Source organism: Coregonus clupeaformis, unplaced genomic scaffold (genome assembly GCF_020615455.1).
Source record: "Coregonus clupeaformis isolate EN_2021a unplaced genomic scaffold, ASM2061545v1 scaf0282, whole genome shotgun sequence".
In the NCBI taxonomy this organism is placed as follows: Eukaryota; Metazoa; Chordata; class Actinopteri; order Salmoniformes; family Salmonidae; genus Coregonus; species Coregonus clupeaformis.
The window spans coordinates 342,767-367,960 of record NW_025533737.1 but is presented as its reverse complement, the minus strand read 5'-3'; the positions used below and the strand labels follow the sequence as shown (position 1 = coordinate 367,960).

Below are 25,194 nucleotides of genomic sequence, written 5' to 3'. Positions count from 1 at the left end.
CATGTGAAATCCATAGATTAGGGCCTAATGAATTTATTTGAATTTACTAATTTCCTTAAATGATCTGTAACTCAGTAAAATCAATGAAATTGTTGCATGCTGAGTTTATATTTCTGTTCAGTATATTTCTGTTAGTAAAAAAGTAAAATGCAGTGTGAGGTGCTATGTCAATGTGCTAAATAATGCTCCCTATTTAGCCTAGTCATATAAATAATTTTGTTCAGTGACTTCAGTTATACAAAATAAATAATAATGTTAAAGAAATGTGGGGTTTCTTATGCATCTGCTCTCAACTATGGAAAATGCTGCAGTTACACAAGAGGGACATAGAGGACGCTACTCTTCATTCTTTGAAAAAATGTTGCTTAGCAACACATCATAAACTACACTGAAAAGGTTTGGTTTGAGAGTGCCCTGACGAGAGGTGAGTTTATCCAAATGTCATGACAAAAATAACTGTATTTGACTTGTATCCTTTCCACAACTCATCATGATGAAAATTATCTATCTTCGCCCATGAGTTTGTATGCATGGTAACAACATTGCCAGTCAAGTCACACAGTCTGACATCTTGAGAAAGTTACTGTAGCTAGCTAGCTATGAAAGTTAGCTAGTAAGCTATCTAACGTTATCTAACTAATTGCTATACTTGTCTTGTTAACAGCATGCTAATATTTATTTGGAATAAGCTTCGCTGAATATTACTAAAATAGCCCAATGCTTATTTGCAAGCTATGTAGAAATGTGGCTGGCTTGCTCAGGTGCAGTTAAAACTTGATGAACTAAATTACTGCTGAACCCTTTTGCAAGCTACCAGAGGAAGCGTTTTAATTTTTATATATTGATGGGCGACAAGGAAAAGATACATTACTTACCCAGTGGAAATAAAACATTTAACGTTACAACATGTCGTCTTCAGAATGAGCACTGGTCGAACTATGGAGGGCGCGGGCTGTGTGACCTGGTGGGGCTTCAGTCCTGCGCGTGACCTCCTGCTATGCAGAGGTGAGAATCACGTGGCTGACCTTTTTCTTACCTACGTTCTTTTTTATGGAAATACCACAGAGTTTTTACATTTTACATTTTAGTCATTTAGCAGACGCTCTTATCCAGAGCGACTTACAATTAGTGAGTGCATTCATTTTTCATACTGGCTCCCCGTGGGAAGTGTAGCCCCTATAGCTAAAACATATAGAAATACAATTGTAGGAGATGTTATGTCAACTGCATTATCAGATAACATAAGTATTATCATTAGTCCTACAGCTTCCAAAGCTTATCTTCTTATTTGGCAAAATGATATGTTATGTTGTATTTTTGTTTTAACCACTGCACAATTAATCCCTTACCCAAAACAACTGGGCACACACTGGTTGAATCAACATTGTTTCTGCGTCATTTCAATGAAATTACATTGAATGTCTGTGCCCAGTGGGTAGTAACTGTGAGTGAGATTTAACCAGACCAAATTGGGTAAGTGTCTTGCCAGCTGTTTGCAACAATAATACGCCGCGATATTGCAGATTGCTGCATTTTAATCCCAATGTAAATCAATCCCCTTGTTGTAAAATTTATGGTGGAGTCTCTCTCTCTCTCTCTCTCTCTCTCTCTCTCTCTCTTGCTCAGGCTCAGAGAGGCAGGAGGGTGAGGTAAATGTTTTACTGGTGGGAAGTGGTGACCCAAGACACATACTCAAGACCATTGCTGGCCTGAGAGACACAGATACCCTTCATGTGAGTTACAACATTTGTAACTTTAATGTATGTCTGTCCCAGTTAGTAACACAATAACACCATAATATTGTGCTATGTTAATGTCGTGTGCATCTTGAGTGCCCAAGCCAAGGGATTTCAGTCTTTCATGTCTTCAGTGGTCGGACTGAATTTGCAGCACAAGTATTAGGTCTATGGTTAATAAACTATCACCTGTCTCTGTTTCCTGGCAGATATGGGTGATAGAGAATAGTATGGATGTAGTGGCTCGACAACTGCTGCTCCTCTTTCTGTCTCTGACACCCCAGGAGAGCATGGGACTTCACGGTCAGTCATAGCGATAATCCATAGACTATCCATAGAAACTGCAATAGAAACATCAAAGTAGCCTTATATCCACTAATGTTATGCATATACTACATTATTTTCTTGCATGTTGCAATACATTTAGACCTTGTAGTATGTTAATTAAGTAAGCTTTAAATCCAATTGTACCCTGTGTGCTTATTATACTGTGTCTGTATTCCCAGAAAAGACTGAGGTTTTCCTGGAGTTGTTTGGTAACAGTGAGGTCCGCAGTCAGACAGAGGAGACACTGAGACACGTGGCGTCACAACTGTCTCTCTCAGTCACTGAGACACTAGAAAAACCCGCAAATCCTTGCCTGGACACCACGCATCTCAGAGTAAGAAACTGTCCGTCTTTCTGTCTACTTATCTGTCAGAGTATATATCTAAATTCTTGGAAATTGAGGACTAATTTTTATAAAATCTACCATCACAGTAACTTTGGGGACGGAGTGAATATGAGGAATCTTATATTGATAAATGACCATTGAGCTTATAAACCAGTGTTCTTCCACCATTTCCAATGCTTCAATTATCCATAATCCATGATTCCCATTTAACTTTTTCCTTTACACTTTAACAGTTCAAGGAGCGTGATGATTTAGACAGGATATTCAAGCAATGGATCCACCCCCCTTCCTCTGCACGTTCTGCCCCCGTATCAATAGCCAAGGCCTGGGACGGCCGGGTCCGGCAGCATCTGGGCACCCGCTATGACTCCAGGGTGGGCTGCTTCGACTGGGACCTCACCATGAAGCTACACCAGAAAGGGGTATGTATGTGTTAGCCTGCAGGTCCTATACATGGCCTGTCAAAGATCGTCAAGTTGGCACATTTTGGGACCAGGCTAGGTATGTGGCATAGTGCAGCACAATCAAGGGATGCTTTGACATACACTACCAGTCAAAAGTTTGGACACACCTACTCATTCAAGGGTTTTTCTTTATTTTTACTATTTTTTACATTGTAGAATAATAGTGGAGACATCAAAACTATGAAATAACACATATGGAATCATGTAGTAACCAAAAAAGTGTTAAACAAATCAAAATATATTTTATATTTGAGATTCTTCAAATAGCCACCCTTTGCCTTGATGACAGCTTTGCACACTCTTGGCATTCTCTCAATGCATTTCAATTAACAGGTGTGCCTTCTTAAAAGTTAATTTGTGGAATTTATTTCCTTCTTAATGCGTTTGAGCCAAGCAGTTGTGTTGTGACAAGGTAGGGGTGGTATACAGAAGATAGTCCTATTTGGTAAAAGACCAACTCCATATTATGGCAAGAACAGCTCAAATAAGCAAAGAGAAACAACAGTCCATCATTACTTTAAAACATGAAGGTCAGTCAATACGGAACATTTCAAGAACTTTGAAAGTTTCTTTAACAAAGACCTATCATTTTACAGCGGTACAATGCCGACATCTAGTGGTCATACAACATACAGGGTGAACGAAAACACATGCAAACACAACGCATAACCGCCAGGGGGGCTTCACCGGCTTGTGGACTGTTGCTTCACCGGCTTGTGGACTGTGTGAGTTTGGGTATGCGATTTAAAAACACCCCCCTATTGGACCACATTCCGTGGACTGTACCGCTGTACTGTTTGAGTATGGATGTTAAGTGCAGTCGCAAAAACCATCAAGCGCTATGATGAAACTGGCTCTCATGAGGACCGCCACAGGAATGGAAGACCCAGAGTTACCTCTGCTGCAGAGGATAAGTTCCTTAGAGTTACCAGCCTCAGAAATTGCAGCCCAAATAAATGCTTCACAGAGTTCAAGTCACAGACACATCTCAACATCAACTGTTCAGAGGGGACTGCGTGAATCAGGCTTTCATGGTCGAATTGCTGCAAAGAAACCATTACTAAAGGACACCAATAAGAAGAAGAGACCTGCTTGGGCCAAGAAACACGAGCAATGGACATTAGACCGGTGGAAATTTGTCCTTTGGTCTTGAGTCCAAATTTGATATTTTTGGTTCCAACCGCTGTGTCTTTGTGAGACGCGGTTTTGGTGAACGGATGATCGCCGCATGTGTAGTTCCCACCGTAAAGCATGGAGGAGGAGGTGTTATTGTGTGGGGGTGCTTTGCTGGTGACACTGTCTGGGATTTATTTAGAATTCAAGGCACACTTAACCAGCATGGCTACCACAGCATTCTGCAGCGATATGCCATCCCATCTGGTTTGGGCTTAGTGGGACTATCATTTGTTTTTCAACAGGACAATGACCCAACACACCTCCAGGCTGTGTAAGGGCTATTTTACCAAGAAGGAGCGTGATGGAGTGCTGCATCAGATGACCTGGCCTCCACAATCCCCCGACCTCAACCCAATTGAGATGGTTTGGAATGAGTCGGACGGCAGAGTGAAGGAAAAGCAGCCAACAAGTGCTCAGCATATGTGGGAACTCCTTCAAGACTGTTGGAACAGCATTCCAGGTGAAGCTGGTTGAGAGAATGCCAAGAGTGTGCAAAGCTGTCATCAAGGCAAAGGGTGGCTATTTGAAGAATCTCAAATATAAAATATATTTTGATTTGTTTAACACTTTTGTGGTTACTACATGATTCCATATGTGTTATTTCATAGTTTTGATGTCTTCACTATTATTTGTAAAAAATAAAGAAAAACCCTTGAATGAGTAGGTGTGTCCAAACTTTTGACTGGTACTGTAGGTTAGAAAACCTGGTCCTCTGTAGCTCAGCTGGTAGAGCACGGCGCTTGTAACGCCAAGGTAGTGGGTTCGATCCCCGGTACCACCCATACACAAAAAATGTATGCACGCATGACTGTAAGTCGCTTTGGATAAAAGCGTCTGCTAAATGGCATATTATTATATTATTATAGAAAAGGAAATTCATGCAACATAGCTGATCGTGATAAACAAATGGAATGGCTGGTTTCCTACATTCTGAAAAGACACCAAAACAATGACATAGATTGTTTATTATCTACACTTATTGATTCCTGGCTGTTGATATCTTCTGTTCACTATGAAATAAATACTGACTGTGCTCAGTCTACTGATTGTCAGTGAAACAAAGGCCTAATGTTCTTTCCCTTTCCCTCTCTTTCCTCACTTCAGTGTGGCGTCATCAACAAACAGCACTACAAACTATGGAGGGAGTGGGGCGTGGCCTTTGAGATGAGGGAGGGCATCTACCAAATGGCGAATGAGAGCTTACTCTCCATGCGAGTATTCAGTCATGTAAGTTATTGTTTCTTTGGTAAAACTATCATTTTGACGATTTTGGCAATGGCAATGTTGTGGTAAAGAATGGTGGTGTATCATTACCCTCTTATTCCCTGTGTGTGTGTGTGTGTGTGTGTGTGTGTGTGTGTGTGTGTGTGTGTGTGTGTGTGTGTGTGTGTGTGCATGTGCATGCGTGCCTGTGTATAGAGGGGTGACAAAATGGCAATGAGGGGATACTGGGGAGACATTGTGTCCAGTCCTTACCTCTCCTTTGGCATCGAGACAGATGACGAGAAACTGCTGCAGAAACAGAATGGGCAACACGTCAAGGTAATAACATGTAATAACATTGTCTAAACATTGCAATTCTTTGTATTAACTTGTAATAATATTGTATTTATTGTTGAAGTTTTGATATTGAGTAGATCATGCCTGAGGTATATCCAAATAATATATCTCATAAATAATTCAGCTTTATGTCTGTATCCTGTTAGATGAGCCTATGAGATACTGTATGTATGTATGTATGTATGTTTGTGTTTTTTATGAGAAACCATGTTTTCATCTAACCATGTTTATGCATAAAGTACCTGTCGGATAAAAAACTCACGACAGGCTTGATGGAAACAGCAAATTGTCAGTAAACTTTCCTAAATGTTGACAATGTTGGGAAATAAATCATGCGACAAATGGCAGTGGAACCGCTTTTTGGCACAATTGTTGAAAACTGTCATGTCGAAGTAAACTGCAGTCACTTGATGCTATGTTGTGTGGTCCTGCCACTACGACTTGGAAAAGCATGCAAAGTAGGCTATAAATTGATGAACTTCACAGGGTGGTGACAGTGCACGGTGATGAGCTTGATGCTCATTTCCAATAAATATATTGAGGGTCCTAATTTGTTTGCTGGTGACATGATCAGTGCTTGGCTGCCAATTGAGAATTATCGCACTGGGCACAGATGTCAATTCAACGTCTATTCTACATTGGTTCAACGTAATTTCGTTGAAATGACGTGGAAACAATGTTGATTCAACCAGTGTGTGCCCAGTGGGATCTTTCTCTTATCCATAATCTCATCATGTACCCTCTGCACTGTATCTGCGAGCCGTTGGCTAAAATGCATGTGTCCTCCAGACTCGAGTGGGCTAATTTGCTGTTTATCGCAATACTTTTTGTGGTAAAACCATTGATAGAGTTAAAAATGGGATGGAAACACAAACTTTCGTTTTTACTTTCGCTTTATTCGGTAAATGAAAAGTTTTGCGGCAAATTTTGTTATGTACACTACATCATTACACAGTTTGATGGAAACACACCTCTGCCGGTAAAATGTGCATATCGATCGAATATTAGAATATTCGCTTGAAAATCTTTCGACAAATGAATGGAAACCTAGCTAGAGATATGATTTAAAATGTGTGCATTTATTTTCCTCTCTCATGCCACTTTCTCTCCATCGCTGACAGACAGCCCAGGATATCTCGTATGTGAACGTGCAGGCGTTGTTCAAGTCTTTGTCCAGTAGAGGGGGCACTCCCCCTGCTCAGCCATGCAGTGAGGAGGGGAAAGCCCTTGTAACAGTGGAGCCAGCGTCACAACCTGAAGCTCATCACAAATCACAAATCAACGGTAAAACTCCCAATGCTGAACATTGCCTTGAAAAACACTGTCATATACTATGTCCTGCTGCACTAAGCTAAAGTATATAGCCTATAATGTTGGTGTTGACTGCAAAGTATTATACCATATACCTGACACAGTAAAATACTGTACAACCCACTATTGCACTATGTATTTTATCCTGTAAAATTAATTGTATTATTTCTATTTATTTTATCTTATACAATAAAACACTTTCAGAGCTCATGCACCTGAATGGGGTGTCAGTGACTTTCCTGCCCCTGGATTCTCTCTCTAAACTGCCAGAGAAACAGAAATACTCCCACTTTTTCAACAGCATCTACTGTGCTGCCAGGTACTCCAGCAACACTCCTTGTTCATTTCAAAACATTGATTATCACACAAGCGTATTTATAAAAACCTATTACCATTGTGAACTCCATGACCTGGAATGAGGAACAATGTATTATGTTAAACGCAATACCTTCTTGGGATCGTCACTCGAGCAGTGAGGGTTACTGTGGTTCCACCGTTCTGCTGCCAGTGAGTTTTACAGCCTGTATCTCTCTCTCTTCCTCCTTCCTCTTCTTCACTGTGAAGTATGGTGCACCATTTGAGCCCGACACTGAGACAGATTGCTGCACCCAAAGCCGCGCTCGTGGTGGAGCTGGCCAAGTGAGTGTCTGTCATACTTGTGACTGTTGCCATTTACTTGTTGTATTTCACTCATTGTGCAACGCTCATTGTATTTCACTGTATTTGCAAATCAGTTTGTATTCACCCACACAATAATTGGTTAATTGCATATCATACTTTTAATTGTAATTAACATAAGAATATACACATTGTCAATGGGTGATTTGCTGCTGTTGACAGGTCATGATTTTTCCAATCCATTTTTCCTGTGTTTGAGGTGTGTATGATGATGGGCTGTTCAGTGACTGTGTCCTCTCCATATGTCTCAGGTACCTATTGGATCTTACCAAGGAGCAGGAGGTGGGGTTTGCTGAGAAAGTTGGTGACATCGCCAAAGAGGCGGGGTTTGAGCCCTCACGGGAGGAGAAGAGTGATGTTTATGCCACGTTCACATTACAGAAGGAGTGAATATGTTCTATTCCATCAGGCACTCTATGCTTTACTCCTCTGACACTTCAAGTTAGTTTGACTAGGTAGGTATCCAGTACTGCAAGAGGGGCAGAGCCATATACTGAAAATATGTACAGAAGAGACAATTCTGTTAAAAGCTGATTGAAAGCAAAGGTAACATTTTGTGAGAGTTCAATCACATTTTAGGCCTGTTGATCCATCTGTTTTGATCTTCTGTAAATTGCCTATTAAATGAGAGCATGTCTGCTTCACAAGTGATTCCATGGACATGTAGGTGAGTTGTACCCATATGTAGCCTACATACCCAATTCCCTCTAGTGTTACAGAAGTAAAGATAACTTGTTTTGTTAAATATATACACGTTTTAATGAGTACAGTAATACATAGAATTTGTTTCAGTTAATGTCACACATTAAATAGTGTCAGCTCAATGAGTTCAAGAGAAAAATGTTGAGACATTGTTTTTGTAACGCTTTCCTGAAACAGAATATATGGTCTTCTTTCTTCACTGCTTCCACTGTGTGCTCACTTCCAGCGACCCCCGACCTTTCCCTTACCATGGACCTTTTTACTGCAGAGATAGAGGGAGCTTGGGTGTGAAAAAAGCATAGAGTCAAAACTTTGGTAACCAGTTTATAATAGCAATAAGGCACCTCGGGGGATTGTGGTATATGGCCAATATACCATGGCGATGATCTGTGTCCAGGCACTCCGCGACGCGTCGTGCATAAGAACAGCCCTTAGCCGTGGTATATTGGCCATATACCACACCCCCTCGTGCCTTATTGCTTAAATATAAACCCATCTCAATGGACTCTAAGGTGTCAAAAGCATTTCACAAGGATGCTGGCCCATGTTGACTCCAATGCTTCCCACAGTTGTGTCAAGTTGGCTGGATGTCCTTCGGGTGGTGGACCATTATTGATACACTCGGGAAACTGTTGAGCATGAAAAACCCAGCAGTGTTGCAGATTTTGACACAAACTGGTGCGCCTGGCACCTACTACCATACCCCGTTCAAAGGCACTTATATTTGTTGTCTTGTCCATTCACCCTCTGAATGGCACACATACACAATCCATGCCTCAATTGGGGTTAAAAAGTATTATTTAACCTGTCTCCTCCCTTCATCTACACTGATTGAAGTGGATTTAAAAAGTGACATCAATAATAGATCATAGCTTTCAACTGGATTCACCTGTTCATGGAAATGTTTTGTACACTCAGTGTATGCTAAATATATCCTTGCAGAACCTACATTTCCTGTCCTCTAACCCTAGTCTGTTTTCAGGTATTAGAGGACACAGTCAACGTTTGAGGCGTTTGCATAGTATGCAAATTGTCATATAACCTGCAAAGAGCTCTAAAATATGTTGTTTTCCTACTGGCCGCTGACTTTAATATATGTGCTATAAACATTCAGTGGTAAGGCAGACAGAATTGCAGAAATCCACTTACAATTTCTGGGCATGAGAAATTCTATTCAGAAGAACGTTTATCTGCAAAAAATTAAATAAAAGGCATTTCAATACACATATAAAATACTTTAAGGGCTAACCAGACTAAAGAGGACATAAATAACTGTGGTGTACAATCGCGGTCTCCTCACCTCGTATTTCTGTCGTCTCGTCTTTTCAGTCAGGTCAAATTTGTCTGACTCGAGCTGGTAAATCCACTCCCACATCTCTTTAGCTCTCTCCCTGAGAGAGACACAGGGCATTAGGAGTTGGAGAAGGAGGACTTGTACTCTCAACCTTCATTCACTCAGGAGAACAAGGACTTTGATAATGCAAGTGAAGTTCATTGAGGCCTACTATTCCATTTGAAGGCTCTGGCTCAGATTTCAAGTATCCTCTTTCACTGCTTCAACAACAGTTTAAATAATCAATTCCAATCTCTAAGAGGACATTAATTCACTTTTCATACTATCATCCCAACCCGACCGTACTGGGCTAACTCAGTTATTTTCTTTCCAAATTGTCCTTTAATCTTAAGCAGCACGGTGCAGGACCTATGATAGATGCGTAACCAGGCCAGCGCAGTACAGCTCGGCTCAGCTTAGCTCAGTAGTCCGAAAAGGATATCACTGACCTCAGGCCGTCCTCTCTCAGGTTGTCAATGGCGAGGGGTTTGCGTCTCTCCGCCAGTGTCTTCTTCTTGATCTCCCTCCCTGTTTGTCTCTTCCCTCTCCTCTGTTCTGCCTGGGGGGGGACAACATCATCTCCCACAACTGAATAAGTGAATAAACCAGCACTACGAGGGTTAATTTAGTTAACACATATTTTATACACACACAAACTAAAGCACCTGCAGTATACTGTAAATGCTTACAACCAACAAAGTGTTAGCATTGGTAAAGGTTATGCTTAAGACCTATTCCACTAGCATCTTTGTCTACAATATCATTAGCATTCTGACCTTTGCCAAGAAACCCCCAAAGTGAGCCCCCATGTTAGAGAGCACTTTCTTCTTCTTGGCGTCGTCATCTGCCCTTTTCTTGGCTTCCTCATCCTCCTTCCTCTGCCGCTCTTCCTGAGTACCAAAAATCTAATATTTGTACAATAGTTTTATCATATCAACGCGCATTCAATTGATTTATGTGACTAATTGTTTTTGTCTGCCAATGAACATTTATAACAGGTGCCTCGATAGTGCTAGCTTAAGCAGATGCTCTGTATTGCGGCTTAGGCCTACCGCAATTCTCGTCTGTCTGTCCCGTTCTTTTTCCGCTCGCACACGCTGCTGCTCTGCTCTCTCTGATCTGCGGTTCTCCTGGAATAGAAACCAAGTGCATACTCGTCTCGTAATAGCAATTAATACCTTAATTTATACATACCACTACACTAATCACATATCAGCCTTTCTCTAAACACACATACATACATTATTCCCAGACATAGACCTGTCCATGGAGAATGGATGTATATACTGTATACACTATAGAGAGAGAGCGAGAGAGATGCCTGCAACAAGCACATTAAATGAAACATTAAACAAAACATACAGGATAGAGGAGAGAGAGCGAGAAAGAGAGAGAGAGAGTGAGAGAGCGATGGGGTGATTGACCTACAATCCTGTCCTTGAGCCCAATGAGTTCTTCCTCCTCTTTCTTCCTCTGGTCAAAATGGACGTCGATCAGGGTCTGCAGCTCCAGAAGATCCTTCTCCATTCTCTTCCTGTGGATGTCCTGTCACAAACCAGAGTTAATGAATACAAGTAGTAAATCAATAAAATGATCTATATATACATAAGGGACCATTTTCCCCAACCCACATTAAGCTTAGTCCTGGACTAATAAGCATTTTCATTGGAGACTATTGAGAATGCTTTTTAGTTCAGGACTAAGATTAATATGGGTCTGGGAAACTGTAAGTGCGATCAGAAAATAATATGGAAAAAAAACAGAGATAAAGATTTTTATCTCTATGGGTAAAACCCACATGTCGGCTCACATCAAAGTCCACCCTATCCCCCTCAGGATTTTTGGGGGCAGCGAGCTGGGAGACCATGGGCCTGTAAAACAAGATGAAGTAAGTGATTTACATCAGGATTAAACACACTGACAACCTAAATGCCAAACTACTAAATATACTTAAATTACTACTCAAGTATTTGCCTCTGTTAAACTGTGCATGTTGCACTTTGTACTGTAAAAGATACATTCAATTAAAATTGTTAGATTTAATTATATGCTTTGTATTCAGATACAATATGAAATCAGACTTCAGGGTACGGTTTTACCAGACACAGATTAGGCCTAGTCCTGGACTAAAAAGTGCTTTCAATATATACACGTTTTAATGAGGACTAATCTGTCTGGGAAACCGACCCCAAGTGTTCTGTGTCATGACACAGCAAATCCTCAAAAGAAAAGGAAACACGATTTAATTCACAAATTTAGCAGTAACTGTTTACTTGTGAAGACAGACATACTTGTATTTAGGACGTTCCTCTTCTTCTTAATACAAGGCATAAAAGAAATGACAGAGAAAATCAATAACAAACCAAAACACAACTAATACTTTGCATTGGTGGATTTCAACTTCCTAGTAGGTAATTGGGTTGAGTGGGACATTTTTGCCATTGACAGAAAAAAACTTGAATTGTTGCATCTTGTTGTGTCATTGTCCTCCGGTGGCTAGCTAGCTAGCTAAAATCGTCCCTTTCCTAAATTAGCCATGGATGGAGATAGGGATTTGAACTTGTGGTTTTACTTAATTCTCCATACTGGCCAATGATTATAACGGCGATTCTGATCCAACCATAAATTCATACATTGTGCCCCTGGCCTGAGAGGATGGAAGTTCAACATGTAGCTAGATGTAGTAGGCTAATGTTAACTAACTGGCCTGGCGCATCGTTGCCCATGAAAGGAAGTTAGCTAGCGAGCATTTTAGCACAACAAAAACTAAAAGCATGTACTGTATGACAGAGTCATAGACCGTTTAGGGAACATGAAAGAGGTGGATGGCATTGGCGTTTCACTACAAGTAGGGTGAGTCAGCATGTTTTTTTCTACACGCAAGCACACACACAGAAATCAGTACCATGGACCGCTGTTACAGGAGGGTGTCGCAGTTCCGGAGCGATCCACTAGGTGTCCTCCTCCGACAACCTTAGGCACCTTCTCACTCACCGTCTGGACTAATCATGATCCTATTGGTGTCACCTGTGTCTACTTGTTCACCTGTGTATTTATGCCCTCACTTCCCTGTGTTCCCTTGCTCAGTCTTCTCTGCTAGTTTCTCTACGCTCAGCAGTACTAATCAGTGTCTGATCGGAGAAGTATGTACAGGTTCTTGAGAATTGTTCTCCCTGTTTCTTTATTATTTCAGTCGTAGTTACTATTTCGTATTTTGGCTGTCAGCCTGTTTTTGGAGACTTATTTGCTCCACCTTTCTTTTATCGTGTTAAGTCTGTTGTTTTGTATCCTGGCTTCGGGACCACCAGTAAAGATCCTTGTTCCACCATCTCTGCCTACTGCCTACTGTCTATCCTGCACCGCACCTGGGTCGGTCACACCTCACACCAACCCTTACAGACAGCCACATCATATTTAGCTTACATTGATTGGACTAAATCGTTTTTGGTATCTTTTAGTTGTCATTGTATTAGACTAAGCATAGGTGATTAGATGATGTTGAAATGCTGAAGTTGAAAGGGTGCTGGAATAGTGGAGGCAACGCCTGTTTTTTTTGCGAATTGCGGTAACTCTCCGTGGTTCTAAATCAATAGTATTTTAATAGTCCGAAAATGTTGGAAACATTAACTTGTTTGACCATGTTGTAGGTCATGTAACTGTTTGTTACATGCAATATGCTTTGTGGACTTCACCGGACAGATTTTGCTCTCCGGTTTTGTGATGAAACAAAGGTGTGGTTGAATTTGTTCTGCCACTGTGTCTTCTAATTGTCTCGGCCTTAGGCCAATATATCATGGTGGAAAGGCATATGAACTAACAGGTTAAAGATTAAACAACACAATTATCATAACACATAGGTTGTAATAATGCTTTTTTCCCTGGCTTCCCCTGTGATTTTACCCACACACCACTACTGGTGTACAATACCTTGACACTCTGTGTTCTCTGAATGCTCTGGCTCTGTTCACCAGGATCCACCCAGGAAAGGCCCAGGGAGAGACAGGTGAGAGGGAGAAACAGGGGGCATTCAACTGAAATGTGTCTTCCGCATTTAACCCAACCCCTCTGAATCAGAGAGGTGCGTATTATGTCCCTTCTAGAGAGATCGTTTGGGGGCATTCACTGTAATGTTTCAGGGTCTAAATGGACTAATAATATTGTGAGGATGTGTAATATCAAGGATGATGTCAACATACAGTTGTGACTAACCTCCTTCCTCCTCTTCCTCTGTGGAGCAAGTAGGTGATAAAAATTACATATAAGAGAGGAGTGGGTGACAATGAGACAATGAAACGTGACAGAAAATAGCCTTACCCTCCTGCTGATCCCTTAAAAAAAGAGAAAATACGCGTTATCAGTTTTAAATACATATTAACAACACAAAGTATTAAAATGTAGTTATAGAATATCACTAATAGTTCTTTGAATTAGAATAGTTGACGATTACTCACTCATTCTCTTCCTCTATGTCAGACATAGTTACTCTGAAGAGAGAGGGAGAGAGAGATAAAAATAAAAAAAACTATAAGGGTAAACGTGGGAAGATGTTTTTATTGCGAAGGCAAGATGAGGGAAAGACCATTGTAGATAATGGAATAGAAGGGGACAGAGAGGCTGAGGGTGTGGCGGTATCAAGTTGCCCAGGATAAGAGGGGCATCAGCCACGGAATTCCACTCAGTTTATTTAATTTACAAGAGTGACAGCAAGATGGAAGGGATTTGGATGGGCCCCCATTCCAAATTATACAAATACTGAGCTATATTGTATGCAAAATAAATAAATAGGAAAATGTATAGAATTTTATACTAATACAATTGCTCAGAGAAATAGATTTAGTTAAACAAGTAATACATTTTTTCTCTCAAAAAGATTACGGCACTTAGCCTTTTTCTAAAATGTTTTATGTATTGGAGAACACATTGGAAGGGATCTTAGACCATTCCTCTATACATAAATAATTCCAGATCCTTGATATCATTCATCTGTGCCCATGGACTGCCCTCTTCAATTCAAACCACAGGTTTTAAATGGGGTTCAAGTCCGGAGACTGAGATGGCCATTGCAAAATGTTCATTTTGTGGTCAATTAACCATTTATTTGTGGATTTTTATGTATGCTATGTGTTATTGTCTTGCTGGAAGATCCACTTGCGTCCAAGTTTCAGCCAGGTTTTTTTGGCTAAAATGTCCTGGTTCTGGGTAGAGCTAATGATGCATTTGACCTTAAAAAGGGCCCCAGGACCATCAACGACCCACCACCATATTTTACAGTAGGTATGGGGTTATTTTCTGCATATGTGTTCTCATTTCGACGCCAAACCCACCACTGGTGTGTGTGGCCAAAGAGCTCTATTTTCATGTCATCCAATAAATGTAAACGCCTAAAGTTTGCTAAACAGCATTGGCACTTAGATTGGAACCGGTGCTATGGTCATATGACATGAAAATAGAGCTCTTTGGCTGTCTCAGAAAACAATTTTGAAAATGGCTCAGTGCCGTTATCCTCGCAAGGTGAGGTATTGAAAGGTATTGAAAACAGGGGTGCCAATAATTCTGACCCCTATCTTTTTGAGAAAAAAACATTAATACTTGTTAAACAAAATCTATTTATCTGAGAAATTGTATTAGTATAAAATAATATAATTTCCCAATTTTTTTGAGCATACAATATAACTCAGTATTTGTACTATTTAGTTTTATACAGTATTTTTTGCTCATCTTTATAAAGGGTGCCAATCATTTTGGACCTGACTGTATATCACATGCATTTTCTCCCTTTTATACACAACTTGGAAACCGATTCATATCCCAGTTATTTGTTATTTCAATAGGTTTAAATGTAAAGTCTCTTTTATATAATGTAGGAGATCCTGTATATAATCAGACTCAAAATTGGACGAATATTCATATAGGCCTAGCCTATACAGATTCAATGATTAATGATAAATAAACATCCAGACAAATGCAGACCAGATAGTAGAACAGTGAGACCATTTTCCGACACCATCCCCAGATTCCCCACAGTCAACAACTGGAGAGCTGCCTAGCCCAACTTCCTTTGAGAACATTAACGTGGAAGATCAAGGAATCAAGCCAGTCATTTCTATCCCTCCATAGTTAGCATTTAGCCCTGACCTCAATGGATCAGTATGTCTGACTGAACAAACATGGTGCTGGAACGAAAGACAGACAGAGGATTGGGGAAGGATCACATCACATTGCTTCATTATTGCAGTGTGTTAGTCTGTTAAAGACTGACAGATAGATGGAAAGACATGCAGACAGACAGACAGAGACAGATGAATGATCACTTAGAGCAGGGATGGGCAAATGCAGTCCTCGGAGGCTGGACTGGTGTCATACTTTTCCCCCATCCCTAACAAACACAGCTCACTGAAATAATTGCATTCTAAAAGGAAGATGATTAGTTGATTATTGGAGTCAGGTGTGTTAGCTGGGGCTGGGGCAAACGTGTGACACCAATCTGGCCCCTGAGGACTGGAATTGCCCATCCCTGACTTAGAGCAACAGTGGACTGGTGGTTTGAATGTCATTACAGTAAAACACCCAGGCCAGGATTCATGCAAAGGCATGTTGCAGTGCAGCACACTGCATTACTGGCAATGTGCCTTTGAATGGCAATTTCCCCAACGTTCGATGAGATTGCATTCATGATAAACGCTGCCGATGTCGGCTCAAACAGCGTTGCAACACGCCCATGAATGAATCCTGGCCTTTGTTTTAGACAAGAAGGTGCACATACATTTAACAAACTGTTAAACATAGAAAACACGTGAACACAAGTTCATATACACATACAGTGCTTCCAGTTTGTTAGATGCTAGAGGTTGGAGAAACATTCCATAAATAGGCCTACAATATTTTGTTTAGCTCATCCAACTACTTCCATGCCAAGTAACTTCAGCAAAGACATAGTGTTCAACCACCAAAAACAATTGCCGGCATCAACACCACATATTGAATCATGACACCAGCCACATTTCTCATAAGTATATAGTTCTTGTGGGAATAACTTACTCTCAGGTACTTCTAGCTACAGAGTCGCTATAGCTACAGTTGCTATGGCCTGACAACAAGCAACATTCCGACACAAATTCAGCATGGTGAGAACGATGAAAAGGGTGAGAAGTCTTACCAGCCGCAAGAAAGACGATGGAAAAGACAGTGGTGCTTCCTGGTGATGAGAGAAGAGCGGGAGTGCAGAGAACTGACTGAGGCTTATATAGGGAATAGGGGTCCAGGGGAGAGGTTACGATGAGTTAAAAGTGTGTGTATGTGCGTGTGCATGCGTGTGTGGGTGCGTGCGTGTCTGGGTGCATGCGTGTGTGTATGCGCACATATGTGCACTTGTAGGCCTGCATGCCTACTCAGTGTTTGCGTGCGTACAGTGGGGAGAACAAGTATTTGATACACTGCCGATTTTGCAGGTTGTCTTACTTACAAAGCATGTAGAGGTCTGTAATTTTTATCATAGGTACACTTCAACTGTGAGAGACAGAATCTAAAACAAAAATCCAGAAAATCACATTGTATGGTTTTTAAGTAATTAATTTGCATTTTATTGCATGACATAAGTATTTGATTCACCTACCAGTTTCACACTTAATTCACCAGTAAGAATTCCGGCTCTCACAGACCTGTTAGTTTTTCTTTAAGAAGCCCTCCTGTTCTCCACTCATTACCTGTATTAACTGCACCTGTTTGAACTTGTTACCTGTATAAAAGACACCTGTCCACACACTCAATTAAACAGACTCCAACCTCTCCACAATGGCCAAGACCAGAGAGCTGTGTAAGGACATCAGGGATACAATTGTAGACCTGCACAAGGCTGGGATGGGCTACAGGACAATAGGTAAGCAGCTTAGTGAGAAGGCAACAACTGTTGGTGCAATTATTAGGAAATGGAAGAAGTTCAAGATGACTGTCAATCACCCTCGGTCTGGGGCTCCATGCAAGATCTCACCTCGTGGGGCATCAATGATCATGAGGAAGGTGAGGGATCAGCCCAGAACTACACGGCAGGACCTGGTCAATGACCTGAAGAGAGCTGGGACCACAGTCTCAAAGAAAACCATTAGTAACACACTACGCCGTCATGGATTAAAATCCTGCAGCGCACGCAAGGTCCCCCTGCTCAAGCCAGCGCATATCCAGGCCCGTCTGAAGTTTGCCAATGACCATCTGGATGATCCAGAGGAGAAATGGGAGAAGGTCATGTAGTCTGATGAGACAAAAATATAGCTTTTTGGTCTAAACTCAACTCGCCGTGTTTGGAGGAAGAAGAAGGATGAGTATAACCCCAAGAACACCATCCCAACCGTGAAGCATGGAGGTGGAAACATCATTCTTTGGGGATGCTTTTCTGCAAAGGGGACAGGACGACTGCACCGTATTGAGGGGAGGATGGATGGGGCCATGTATCGCGAGATCTTGGCCAACAACCTCCTTCTCTCAGTAAGAGCATTGAAGATGGGTCGTGGCTGGGTCTTCCAGCATGACAACGACCCGAAACACACAGCCAGGGCAACTAAGGAGTGGCTCCGTAAGAAGCATCTCAAGGTCCTGGAGTGGCCTAGCCAGTCTCCAGACCTGAACCCAATAGAAAATCTTTGGAGGGAGCTGAAAGTCCGTATTGCCCAGCGACAGCCCCAAAATCTGAAGGATCTGGAGAAGGTCTGTATGGAGGAGTGGGCCAAAATCCCTACTGCAGTGTGTGCAAACCTGGTCAAGACCTACAGGAAACGTATGATCTCTGTAATTGCAAACAAAGGTTTCTGTACCAAATATTAAGTTCTGCTTTTCTGATGTATCAAATACTTATGTCATGCAATAAAATGCAAATTAATTACTTAAAAATCATACAATGTGATTTTCTGGATTTTTGTTTTAGATTCCGTCTCTCACAGTTGAAGTGTACCTATGATAAAAAATTACAGACCTCTACATGCTTTGTAAGTAGGAAAACCTGCTAAATCGGCAGTGTATCAAATACTTGTTCTCCCCACTGTACGTGCCTGCTTGTGTGTGTGTTAAGGCAGGGAGGAGAAATGGACAGAGGGGACTGGCTGGATTATTGGAGGATTTTGGGTGAGCAAACTGAGGTCTGACAGGCAGGATAATGAGTCACAGGGATCAACGCTGACATCCCATCTGAAACAAGAGACAAAGGGACAGGTGGATGGATAGACGGACAGAGGGTACGACCACTTGCCTGGTTACCCATCCACATCGCTCCGGCCAACTGACGTTTCTTCTCCAAGATGATTCTGGATTTGCCTCCCTCCCCAACGATTTATAGAATGCAAACACATTCTGACCGTTCTGATTGGTTCAAGAGACTGATGGGTTGGGCCAGAGCCGGCCTACACAAAGTCATCATCAACTTTGGTACTCTGATTGGTTAGACTTGTTAGAGACCATCCAATCGCTGATGAATTTGTTTTCTAAAATGCCCCTCATTTTGTAGTCACACAATCGACTTCTAGGATGGCAGTTTCAGACTGAAAGTATGTAGCGATTGATAGAGGGAAAGGGAAAGGGAATATCTAGTCAGTTGCACAACTGAATGCATTCAACCTAAATGTGTCTTCTGTATTAAACCCAACACCTCTGAATCAGAGCAGCGGTAAAATAAAGTCAGGGTGAGTCGTCAGGCAAGACGACCACAGGGAGGATGGGAAAAGGGAGGATGGTGGTACAAACAGAAGAGAGGAACTGAAAACAGAAGTTAGAGGAGAGTAGACAGAGGACAAAAAGAGTGGATAAGCAGAGGGAGTCATGTAGGCCTACAGTGTGCATAATAGTCTAACACCACTAGTATTGTTCACCACTCATGAATGTAAAGCACTTCGAAGGAGATACAAATCAATGCACACTCAGATACATTAGGTTTTTGTTAGTAGCATGTGATTCAAGGCGCGTTGTAACTATAACATACTTTTTTAGAGCCGACATGTACAGCTGTTTACCATGAATGCGATTTCCGCAAACGTGTGGGGAAATGCCTTTAAAAGTGCATTGCTGGCTTTATAGTTATATACATAATTGTATAGTGCCCTGCGCTATAGTGCACCTCGGAATGAATCCCAGCCTATGCCAACTTGGTAAAAATAGAATTACTTAAAGCCACAAACTGCAGCCTCGCCACTTGGTTAGATATAAAGATGAGGGATGAGTCGGGGAAGCATTAGATATTTTACCGTATTGAAGCTATATGTTTGTTTGTTAAACATAAATGGGAGTGAAACAGCCTTATATTTTGGGCTATGATAGGGTAAAATATTAACAAGGGGAAAGCATCTAGGGCGGTCTGGGTGGATGTTTTGAATGTACTGTTAAGTTGTTGATCCTTGTGACTTCTGAGAGGGAGAAGACCAGCTTCATTTGGTCTCAAAGAACCAACTCAAAATCTGATGAACGATAAAGCCATCAGCTGCCTCAAGTTGAAGTGAACCCATCTCTTGCCGATCCACCGACCCTGGAAGAAACCAAAAAAGCCATCAGTCTGCTCACAACTGGAAAATTATCCAGGGCCTGATGCCACACCAGCAAAAATATATAAAGCTGGAGAGCCACGTTTGGTTAAAAAGTTTACCAAACTCTTCCAGGTCAATATGGAGACAAGAATCCTAAAACCCGCACGTTTTAGGATGCCTCGATTATCCACCTTTACAAGAGGCAACACAATCGTCAAGGCTGTGATAACAAGGAATTTTTGGCACTGTACTCCCATTATGTGACGTCTTAATGAAATTGTGTCTTGGTCATCATCATATTTAATGAACCAACATGTTTAGGAGTACACTTTAGTTGGCCCCTGCGGCACAGAACACATAAACACCTGGAGACCAATGTTCCCTCTAAGCTGTGCGTGTGTGCGGGCACGCAATAGCCCAGAGACTGCCTCCAGCTCCCCTGGCACTGCCATACAGAATAAATATCGGCCCACAGAGAGAAGCACGAGAATAAACTTCACTCAACTTTCTAGAGCAGTGGTCGTCAACCGGTCGATCAGCGATCTCCAAGACATTCCTAGTCGATCGCCAAACATTTCTGTAAAAAATCCAACGATAAAGCCTTGTGTCTCGGGCTGCTGGCGGTAGGTGCACCCGATTCAGCTGCACTGCACGCCAGGTAGGTGAACTGTTGCCATTTTGAACCCTCTCATTTGTCTGAAGGTACAAACTCTGCCTTCCCGGCGGGCCAGGAACGCAAATCAAGTGCACTATAGGCCTACCGCTGGCCAATCGGATGGCTCAGATTATCGTGTCTGCAGTAACGTAGCAGGCATAAAAGAAAGCTACAGCAAAGTTGATACTGTGAGATTTCAAAACTTTTAAAATCATAGCTGGGTTCGAATAGTGCTATTTGTGATGGAAATTGAGTATGTAGTATGCTTATTGGTCATAGTATGGATATAGTTAGCATGCCAAAAGTTCCCGGATGTCGTAGTACATTTGCCAAAATACGTATTATAAAAGCAGTGGACACTATTGCCGTGCTTTTAGGGCCCATAATGCAATTCTTCAGAAAATGGGCGTGGCTTCACAACCCTTTTCAGATTTGAAGAAAATGGCGGAAAATATCAGACGAGAGCAGATACAAATTCATTGCTTTAACTAATTATGACAAATGTTAAGAAAATGTTAAGCAATGTAATAAAGTAATGACTTTTCAAATATGTTACATTACACATTATGTTGGCTGACAATATGTTAGCTATGCTAGCCTTACGAACCGCATAGCATATCGTTACAGCAGTTGCTTGTATGTAACGGTATGTTAGATAGCTACCTAACGTTAGTTTGCTACTGATACATCGAACTTGCCAGTATATTAACTATATGCTATCTAACTAACTACCCAACGTTTATTGACTTGTTTATTCACTTCATTCTTAGCTTAGCTAAGTGGTATAGTCGTTGTGCGTTCTCAATGGACATTGTTAATGAAGTCGTAAGATGTCTAGATAGTAATTTCTTATACTAAAAAGCTAGCAAGAAGTTGCATAGCAACAGTATCAACTTCCGGTAGACAGGTGAAGCGCTAGTACACTCAACTGTTCTTGTCTATTAGCTGTTCTTGTCTATTAATGTTCTGTATTATGTCATGTTTAATGTGTTGTGTGCACCCCAGGAAGAGTACCTTCTGCTTTTGCAACAGCTAATGGGGATCCTAATAAAATACCAAAAACTGAAAGGATACCGTTTGTTTCTAGTATACTAAAATAAACCAATAGTATGTAGTATATACTCATTAAGTATGTAGTATACAGTATGTTAGTATTGACTAGAGAGAGACTGTCAACGAATACAGCAAAGAGCTGCTGTTTTTATGAGTGAGTTCATGTTTAAGTTCTTACTCAGTACTGTCAACACTTTGTATTCAACACTTTTATAAACCATAAAATGTGCATTCTTCCTATTTCCAACTCAGTACTACAACACGCACTGCAGTAGTAATGAATGAGTAATGAATGAGTATCAAAGTGTATCGATAGGCTTGCGTTGTTGTTATTATTAGCAACTTGGGTCCTTTTTAATATCAAGGAATATTTAACTTTCTCTGTTCATAGCAGTAACAACATGAATATGTGCATGAGTGCGGTGCAACTCGAGTTTCGCCATCAACTGGAAGACGGTGTCCCTTTTTGGTCAGTGTCAGTGGAGGAAAGGGAGAGCTGAGGGATGTTGAGAGGCGGACCCTCCGTCTGCTGCTCTCTCCCTCCGCTGAGACTGACCATCAGATGCAGACACCATCAAGCCCAGTAAAATAAATAGTAAATCACAAGTAATACAACAACGGATCTATTACCGGTGTGATCATATAGCCTACCTATAATGTAAAAAAATGGCCCGTACAACAATGCATTGACAGAGCAATTCAAGCAAAGCCAATATGCGGTGATAGCGTATTAGGCCTATGGCTTACTGCACAAACCTTGACTCAAGGTTGGTGACCACTGTTCTAGAGTTTACCCTGATAACACTATCAGTGTTTCCCTTTACTGTGGCAATTGTGATCGAATCAATGTAAAATTAGCCACTTTCAATGCAACATACCGAAACAAAACGAATTATGCAAAAGATTTTGTTGTAGGCAGAACGCATCGGAGTAGGATTCTATTGCATTGACATGTAAGACTCAGCCCGTAAAACTCAGCCCGTACTTTACACAGACCGGTGCGGCATAACCAATCAGAGCTGCAGTAGGCCTATCTACAAATAGACCATTGCCATATATGGATCTGTGCCATTTACTTTGAACTGGACTGTGTTTACAGCATGAGCGGTCATGAGTAGATGCGCTTGTTTTGAGATCAAAGCGAGAGCTGCATGTAGCCACGTGTGCACATTTTGTTCATTTCCTTTGCTAGTTAGTGAGTTATTAACCCAGTTATAGATAGTTTGTAGTCAGCAATAGGGGAGTGATTGCTTCCTACAAGAGCATAAAACATGTAGATTTCTAGACATCTTTGAAAAGCGAGTCAGGTAAAGAGCTTTTTTTTTGTCTTAAAGGGGCAGTGTTGTATTTTAAGATACAGTGGGGAGAACAAGTATTTGATACACTGCCGATTTTGCAGGTTTTCCTACTTACAAAGCATGTAGAGGTCTGTAATTTTTATCATAGGTACACTTCAACTGTGAGAGACGGAATCTAAAACAAAAATCCAGAAAATCACATTGTATGATTTTTAAGTAATTAATTTGCATTTTATTGCATGACATAAGTATTTGATACATCAGAAAAGCAGAACATAATATTTGGTACAGAAACCTTTGTTTGCAATTACAGAGATCATACGTTTCCTGTAGGTCTTGACCAGGTTTGCACACACTGCAGCAGGGATTTTGGCCCACTCCTCCATACAGACCTTCTCCAGATCCTTCAGGTTTCGGGGCTGTCGCTGGGTAATACGGACTTTCAGCCCCCTCCAAAGATTTTCTATTGGGTTCAGGTCTGGAGACTGGCTAGGCCACTCCAGGACCTTGAGATGCTTCTTACGGAGCCACTCCTTAGTTGCCCTGGCTGTGTGTTTCGGGTCGTTGTCATGCTGGAAGACCCAGCCACGACCCATCTTCAATGCTCTTACTGAGGGAAGGAGGTTGTTGGCCAAGATCTCGCGATACATGGCCCCATTCATCCTCCCCTCAATACGGTGCAGTCGTCTTGTCCCCTTTACAGAAAAGCATCCCCAAAGAATGATGTTTCCACCTCCATGCTTCACGGTTGGGATGGTGTTCTTGGGGTTGTACTCATCCTTCTTCTTCCTCCAAACACGGCGAGTGGAGTTTAGACCAAAAAGCTCTATTTTTGTCTCATCAGACCACATGACCTTCTCCCATTCCTCCTCTGGATCATCCAGATGGTCACTGGCAAACTTCAGACGGGCCTGGACATGCGCTGGCTTGAGCAGGGGGACCTTGCGTGCGCTGCAGGATTTTAATCCATGACGCCGTAGTGTGTTACTAATGGTTTTCTTTGAGACTGTGGTCCCAGCTCTCTTCAGGTCATTGACCAGGTCCTGCCGTGTAGTTCTGGGCTGATCCCTCACCTTCCTCATGATCATTGATGCCCCACGAGGTGAGATCTTGCATGGAGCCCCAGACCGAGGGTGATTGACCGTCATCTTGAACAGCCTTCTCACCAAGCTGCTTGCCTATTGTCCTGTAGCCCATCCCAGCCTTGTGCAGGTCTACAATTGTATCCCTGATGTCCTTACACAGCTCTCTGGTCTTGGCCATTGTGGAGAGGTTGGAGTCTGTTTAATTGAGTGTGTGGACAGGTGTCTTTTATACAGGTCTGTGAGAGCCGGAATTCTTACTGGTTGGTAGGTGATCAAATACTTATGTCATGCAATAAAATGCAAATTAATTACTTAAAAATCATACAATGTGATTTTCTGGATTTTTGTTTTAGATTCCGTCTCTCACAGTTGAAGTATACCTATGATAAAAATGACAGACCTTTGTAAGTAGGAAAACCTGCAAAATCGGCAGTGTATCAAATACTTGTTCTCCCCACTGTAGGCTTGAATAAGCTAAGTAGCCAATAGGCAGAGGGTAGCATAATTTGTCTGATTTTCTGTAATAATGGTATGGAAATAATAATGCTTTTTATTTTGTAAAGTTTCTTGCATTAAACAACACAACAAAATGTTCAGTCACCTCCTTGTCTGAAGGACAAGTGTGTAACGATCCCGGCAGTCTGAGTCGGGTCCGGTCGGGGTATTAGTTTTTCTGCTCGGGATCTCCAGTTTCCCGAGGGTTCTGGAACGCTCCCTGCCTGCTTGATTCCCGCACCTGCATCCCATCAGCAATCTACACACCTGGTCCTGATCATCACCCTTCTTAGGCTCTGTCCTAAGATCCAGTCCCTGCCGGATCGTTAGCCATAAACAGTATGTTTTGCCCGCGTATCAGCCTCAGAGTACTAGCGTTAGTTTTGTTGTTTTTTGCACCTTGTTGACCTGCCTTGTACTTACCTCCGTTTGTTCTGTCTACAGTATTCTCCCGGAACCTTCACCCAACCCCTGCC

At 41.7% G+C, this 25,194-nt stretch overlaps 2 protein-coding genes across 6 annotated transcripts; one reads left to right on the top strand and one right to left on the bottom strand.

Moving 5' to 3' along the window:
- Positions 1 to 363: 363 nt before the first annotated feature.
- LOC123484350 (dynein axonemal assembly factor 3-like) lies at positions 364 to 8,499 on the top strand. The gene is made up of 12 exons (XM_045214576.1): positions 364 to 424; positions 920 to 1,005; positions 1,627 to 1,733; positions 1,946 to 2,039; positions 2,243 to 2,397; positions 2,643 to 2,831; positions 5,154 to 5,276; positions 5,469 to 5,591; positions 6,731 to 6,893; positions 7,125 to 7,239; positions 7,485 to 7,559; positions 7,850 to 8,499. Exons 2-12 carry the CDS (start codon positions 921 to 923, stop codon positions 7,986 to 7,988), a joined length of 1,368 nt encoding a protein of 455 aa, XP_045070511.1. The 5' UTR covers positions 364 to 424; position 920; the 3' UTR covers positions 7,989 to 8,499.
- LOC123484351 (troponin T, slow skeletal muscle-like) lies at positions 8,488 to 16,849 on the bottom strand. 5 transcript variants are annotated; one of them, XM_045214580.1, is made up of 12 exons: positions 16,790 to 16,849; positions 14,085 to 14,117; positions 13,948 to 13,961; positions 11,925 to 11,949; positions 11,432 to 11,504; positions 11,062 to 11,178; positions 10,686 to 10,763; positions 10,410 to 10,523; positions 10,083 to 10,192; positions 9,601 to 9,691; positions 9,450 to 9,490; positions 8,488 to 8,562 (listed from the first exon to the last, which is right to left on the bottom strand). In XM_045214580.1, exons 2-12 carry the CDS (start codon positions 14,108 to 14,110, stop codon positions 8,517 to 8,519), a joined length of 735 nt encoding a protein of 244 aa, XP_045070515.1. In that variant the 5' UTR covers positions 14,111 to 14,117; positions 16,790 to 16,849; the 3' UTR covers positions 8,488 to 8,516. The 5 variants fall into 5 exon arrangements, with proteins under 5 accessions (XP_045070515.1, XP_045070516.1, XP_045070512.1 ...); XM_045214581.1 differs by having other exon boundaries at positions 11,444 to 11,504; XM_045214577.1 differs by having other exon boundaries at positions 8,497 to 8,580.
- Between the last annotated feature and the right edge of the window lie 8,345 nt (positions 16,850 to 25,194).

Bases quoted from the DNA above. Each gene is read 5' to 3' on its own strand.
- LOC123484350 (XM_045214576.1), top strand. From the start codon at position 921: ATGAGCACTGGTCGAACTATGGAGGGCGCGGGCTGTGTGACCTGGTGG. The intron at 2,040-2,242 runs GTCAGTCATAGC...CTGTATTCCCAG, and splicing joins GGAGAGCATGGGACTTCACG to AAAAGACTGAGGTTTTCCTG. The intron at 2,832-5,153 runs GTATGTATGTGT...TCCTCACTTCAG, and splicing joins TGAAGCTACACCAGAAAGGG to TGTGGCGTCATCAACAAACA.
- LOC123484351 (XM_045214577.1), bottom strand. From the start codon at position 14,110: ATGTCTGACATAGAGGAAGAGAATGA. The intron at 10,524-10,685 runs GTAGGCCTAAGC...TTTGGTACTCAG, and splicing joins ACAGACAGACGAGAATTGCG to GAAGAGCGGCAGAGGAAGGA. The intron at 9,491-9,600 runs GTGAGGAGACCG...AATTTTTTGCAG, and splicing joins CGAGACGACAGAAATACGAG to ATAAACGTTCTTCTGAATAG.